Genomic DNA, 6,000 nt, shown 5'->3' with positions numbered 1-6,000 from the left:
CAACCTTGCTGTGTATCTGTCCTGCTAACCAACCTAGATATGATGAGTACCTTACAATCTGCACTTACCTCTGACAATTACCCAAAATCTCTTATTTCCAAATGTATAACTCAAATGTTGCAAAAAAATTATCATTTTCCAAATGTGCACTCAAAATATTACTTCAAACAAATTCTAATTCTCAAAATATGTATGTTAATAATAGATCTGGTAAGTAGGTCACCAACCAGTTCTACGGCTCAATAACAAATCAGCATGAGAAATATGACTGGTTCGTGACCTACTTACCAGCCCTAGTTCCCAAACGTGTCTTTGAATCTATCAGGCAAAAATAAATGTTTGGAATATTTGAAACAGAATCGTGACGAAAACCACGATGGTAAGGTCACGCGCGTGGAACATAAGCACTACGTCATCAATGTGAAAAATGATACGGAAAAAGATGAAGAAATACTATGGACAGCATACGATAATGACGATGACGGTGTTATCACTAACGACGATTTCCATGCAATACATCATCAAATGGGATCGGACGATGCTGGGAATGTCAGCTATCTTAATTTTGAAGAGTAATCGATTTTATATATATTCATATAATTCTGTGAAGTAAAATCCAATATAAAGCTATATTCCATTTTTTTCTTTTCTAGAAAAACTTAAGAAATGTGACCCATTTCTATCTTTTTGTATACTATTAAAAAAAAACTTATTTGTTAATTAAATACAATAAATAAAATAAAATGACTAAGTTAAAAAACAAATGGAACCGTACGCAAAAATCATTTGCGTGTGTAATGTTTGTTAAAAGTCAAATTCTAACCGTTTAACGGTGCCAGGCTCCTAACCGTAACCTGATAATTCTGTTCTGCGACGCTCCTCAGGTGGTTTGACGTTAACTTCTTCTCGAAGGCCCCATACACAACGGAATCCGGTCCAGCGGCGACAACCAAGAAAGGGGAAACTACCAAGAAAGGGGAAACTACCAAGAAAGGGGAAACTACCAAGAAAGGGGAAACTACCAAGAAAGGGGAAACTACCAAGAAAGGGGAAACTACCAAGAAAGGGGAAACTACCAAGAAAGCCACGGCAGCCACGACCAAAGTTAAAGGCTAATGACAGCTTGCCCACGGTTACAGCAGATAGGCTGCTATGTAGTGGAGAGAAACCAAAAATAACAGAAGATTGTTATAACCTAAATAAAGCTTACGTTTAAAAAAGTCAAAGTGTTTTTTTTACAAATTAATATTTTTTTGGGTTATGTTTATTGTATTACAATTAATTTTAGCTTAACCTTTAGCCTTAATAACTGCACGCTGAGTATCTGTTATACAATAACAAAGAAAAAAACATTCTACAATGGGGGATTGTGGGGTCGTTTGTAAACGAAGTTCTAGTATATGATATAAAGATTTAGAAAAGCTAAGTTTAATGAAAATAAAACTTTGCGAGAGTGTTCGATTTCGTTAACTTTCATGGTAGTGTTGGCCATCTTGTGACGATACGGAGTAAGTTTTGGCCATTTTGTGACGACGTGTAACGATATGGAGGAAGTGTTGGCCATGTTGTGACGATATGGAGGTAGTGTTGGCCATCGTGTGATGATATGTAGGTAGTCTTGGCCATCTTGTGACGACGTGTAACGATATGGAGGAAGTGTTGGCCATCTTGTAACGATATGGAGGAAGTGTTGGCCATCTTGTAACGATATGGAGGAAGTGTTGCCCATGTTGTGACGATATGGAGGTAGTGTTGGCCATCTTGTGACGACGTGTAACGATATGGAGGAAGTGTTGGCCATCTTGTAACGATAGGGCGGTAGTGTTGGCCATCTTGTGACGATAGGGAGGTAGTGTTGGCCATCTTGTGACGACGTGTAACGATATGGAGGAAGTGTTGGCCATCTTGTAACGATAGGGCGGTAGTGTTGGCCATCTTGTGACGATAGGGAGGTAGTGTTGGCCATCTTGTGACGATAGGGAGGTAGTGTTGGCCATCTTGTGACGATAGGGCGGTAGTGTTGGCCATCTTGTGACGATAGGGAGGTAGTGTTGGCCATCTTGTGACGATAGGGCGGTAGTGTTGGCCATCTTGTGACGATAGGGAGGTAGTGTTGGCCATCTTGTGACGATAGGGCGGTAGTGTTGGCCATCTTGTGACGATAGGGAGGTAGTGTTGGCCATCTTGTGACGATAGGGCGGTAGTGTTGGCCATCTTGTGACGATAGGGAGGTAGTGTTGGCCATCTTGTGACGATAGGGCGGTAGTGTTGGCCATCTTGTGACGATAGGGAGGTAGTGTTGGCCATCTTGTGACGATATTGAGGTAGTGTTGGCCATCTTGTGACGATATGGAGGAAGTGTTGGCCATCTTGTGACGATATGGAGGTAGTGTTGGCCATCTTGTGACGATATTGAGGTATTGTTGGCCATCTTGTGACGACGTGTGACAGTAAGAGTGAGATGTTGGCCATCTTGTGACGACATGTGACAGTAAGAGTGAGATGTTGGCCATCTTGTGACGATATGGAGGAATTGTTGGCCATCTTGTGACGATATTGAGGTAGTGTTGGCCATCTTGTGACGATATGGAGGAAGTGTTGGCCATCTTGTGACGATATGGAGGTAGTGTTGGCCATCCTGTGACGATATTGAGGTATTGTTGGCCATCTTGTGACGACGTGTGACAGTAAGAGTGAGATGTTGGCCATCTTGTGACGACATGTGACAGTAAGAGTGAGATGTTGGCCATCTTGTGACGATAGGGCGTTAGTGTTGGCCATCTGGTGACGATAGGGCGGTAGTGTTGGCCATCTTGTGACGATAGGGAGGTAGTGTTGGCCATCTTGTGACGATAGGGAGATAGTGTTGGCCATCTTGTGACGATAGGGAGGTAGTGTTGGCCATCTTGTGACGATAGGGAGGTAGTGTTGGCCATCTTGTGACGATAGGGAGGTAGTGTTGGCCATCGTGTGACGATAGGGCGGTAGTGTTGGCCATCTTGTGACGATAGGGAGGTAGTGTTGGCCATCATGTGACGATAGGGAGGTAGAGTTGGCCATCGTGTGACGATAGGGCGGTAGTGTTGGCCATCGTGTGACGACGTGTGACGATAAGGACAAAATGTGGCAACTTATGTTATTAAAACAGCTGGACTTGGCCTTTGAGCAGCCATCCAGCCAGCTTGATGGTCGTGCGTGGAAAGTAATTCATGTTGACATCAGCGGGTTTTGCAGCTGGCCTTTGTTAAACCGGTCTAAAACAAGCGAGTGAATTTATATATGTCTGAATATATCCACAAGAAATGGGGAAAAACTGTTTCATAAGCATCTTCGTGCATTCACTCGTGCACCAAAACATTGTTTCATTAGCGTCATCGTGCATTCACTCGTGCACCAAAACATTGTTTCATTAGCGCATCGTGCATTCACTCGTGCACCAGACCTTTGCACCAGGAAGTTCTGCAGGTGAACACAACAAAAATGGTGCCAGACACACCGGAAGCGTTGAGGCCTACCAAACGTTTGGCTGCTGAACTGTGCTGTTAGGGATATAATTTGACCCAGGCCGAAGAGAAACGTTGTTACTTTGAGGTAATCGTGAACAGAGGTTGTTACTGTGAGGTAATCGTGAACAGAGGTTGTTACTGTGAGGTAATCGTGAACAGAGGTTGTTACTTTGAGGTAATCGTGAACAGAGGTTGTTACTGTGAGGTAATCGTGAACAGAGAAATCTGGGGGACTGCTGGTGGGGCGGGAGTGCACAGGAGTACTAACTCCTAAAGTCCCGAGTTCGAATCTCTGTCAAATAAGGCTTTGTAGCAGGGCATGGAATAAACCAATAATACTTAGATCTAGAATAGTCTTAACATTTTTTGAAAAGGCCCATTACATATTTTAAAAATATGTACGCTGTTATTAAAAGAAATATAGTTATAAACACAGATCAAGATCTAATGTCTGCTTGTATTGCAGGAAACCCCTTCTATTTTTAGATCTTCTAAAACGAAGAAGAAAGAAAGAAAAATTATATATATATATATATATATATATATATATATATATATACATATATATATATATATAATTATTTATTTATTTATTTATGCCATATATTCCATTATATAACAAACAATCAATTCATAGTATAAAATAATAATTGTGATAATTGATCGTCCACACCTCACACAGAATAGCTGAATGAATCCTGATTTAATGGAAGTTGATCACTCAAATGATGATCACACACTTGCCACACAACACCGTCACACAACATCACCACATAACATCAGACCACGAAACATCACCCAACAATATCACCATAAAACATCAGACACACAACATCAAGACACAACATCACAACATATCATCACCACACGTCACTACAAAACATCACCACACCACAGCATCAAATAAAATCATCTTCCCCAACATCATCACCACACAGCATCAACCGCACATCACGCCACATCATCACCACATAGCATCAATACACAACATCACCACAAAACGTAACCTCCACAACATCACCACACAGAATCAACACAACATCACGCTACATCATCACCACATAGCATCAATACACAACATCACCACAAAACGTAACCTCCACAATATCACCACACAGCATCAACCACACATCACGCCACATCATCACCACATAGCATCAATACACAACATCACCACAAAACGTCACCTCCTCAACATCACCACACAGCATCAACCGCACATCACGCCACAACATCACCACATAGCATCAATACACAACATCACCACAAAACGTAACCTCCACAACATCACCACACAGAATCAACACAACATCACGCTACATCATCACCACATAGCATCAATACACAACATCACCACAAAACGTAACCTCCACAACATCACCACACAGCAGCAACCACACATCACGCCACAACATCACCACATAGCATCAATACACAACATCACCACAAAACGTAACCTCCACAACATCACCACACAGAATCAACACAACATCACGCCACATCATCACCACATAGCATCAATACACAACATCACCACAAAACGTCACCTCCACAACATCACCACACAGCAGCAACCACACATCACGCCACAACATCACCACATAGCATCAATACACAACATCACCACAAAACGTAACCTCCACAACATCACCACACAGCATCAACCACACATCACGCCACAACATCACCACATAGCATCAATACACAACATCACCACAAAACGTAACCTCCACAACATCACCACACAGCATCAACCACACATCACGCCACATCATCACCACATAGCATCAATACACAACATCACCACAAAACGTAACCTCCACAACATCACCACACAGCATCAATACACAACATCAACATTCAACTTCACATCACAATTTCACCCCCACAACATCACCACACAGCATCAACCCTACATCACGCCACATCATCACCACACATGTCGATTCCCCCTCCACAGATGATGTATGCATACACTGAACGAGTCGTGTTCTGGGTGCTGACGTTTTGTCTAGGCCACGTCACAGACGGTACGTACAGGTATGCGCTCTCTGCCGTCCGGTGCAGAGCAGCTTTCAGTCATCTCTCTGGGAGGTGGAGGGGCTATTCCCCCCACTCTCACACACACACATATATATATATATATATTATATAATATATATATATATATATATATATATATATATATATATTTATATATATATATATATATATATATATATATATATATATATATATATATATATATATATATATATGTATTATATACATTAAAATATATACTTCAATAAGTGGTTGCCTTCTTTTGCCAGATATTTAAAGACGCCCCCATGTTTCTACGCCTTCGAGAGTAACGTCTATATGAAATGATTAGTAGTTTCCCCTCACATAGAGATGATCTATTAATATCAGTGTATCTTTCACACAGTTTACTCTGCGATGGGGGAGGGGGAGGGATATATATATATATATATATATATATATATATATATAT

General features: G+C 41.3%; 2 protein-coding genes across 2 annotated transcripts in view; both read left to right on the top strand.

Moving 5' to 3' along the window:
• The window catches only part of LOC131931942 (uncharacterized), a 1,746-nt gene extending 520 nt beyond the window's left edge, over positions 1-1,226 (top strand). Inside the window, exons 2-3 of the mRNA XM_059288776.1 lie at positions 358-572; positions 885-1,226. Coding sequence (XP_059144759.1) covers positions 358-572; positions 885-1,116 — 447 coding nt within the window. The 3' untranslated portion in view covers positions 1,117-1,226. The remainder of the gene's footprint in view (positions 1-357; positions 573-884) is intronic.
• Positions 1,227-3,673: 2,447 nt separating this feature from the next.
• The window catches only part of LOC131931941 (uncharacterized), a 30,103-nt gene continuing 27,776 nt past the window's right edge, over positions 3,674-6,000 (top strand). The window contains exons 1-2 of the mRNA XM_059288775.1: positions 3,674-3,681; positions 5,467-5,536. Of these exons, the coding sequence (XP_059144758.1) occupies positions 5,467-5,536 (70 nt within the window). The 5' untranslated portion in view covers positions 3,674-3,681. The remainder of the gene's footprint in view (positions 3,682-5,466; positions 5,537-6,000) is intronic.

The sequence above is a fragment of the Physella acuta genome, unplaced genomic scaffold (assembly GCF_028476545.2).
Source record: "Physella acuta isolate Inbredline_101_S28 unplaced genomic scaffold, ASM2847654v3 ptg002060l, whole genome shotgun sequence".
NCBI lineage: Eukaryota > Metazoa > Mollusca > Gastropoda > Physidae > Physella > Physella acuta.
Note: the sequence above shows the minus strand (reverse complement) of the source record. Positions and strands in the feature narration are given on the sequence as shown.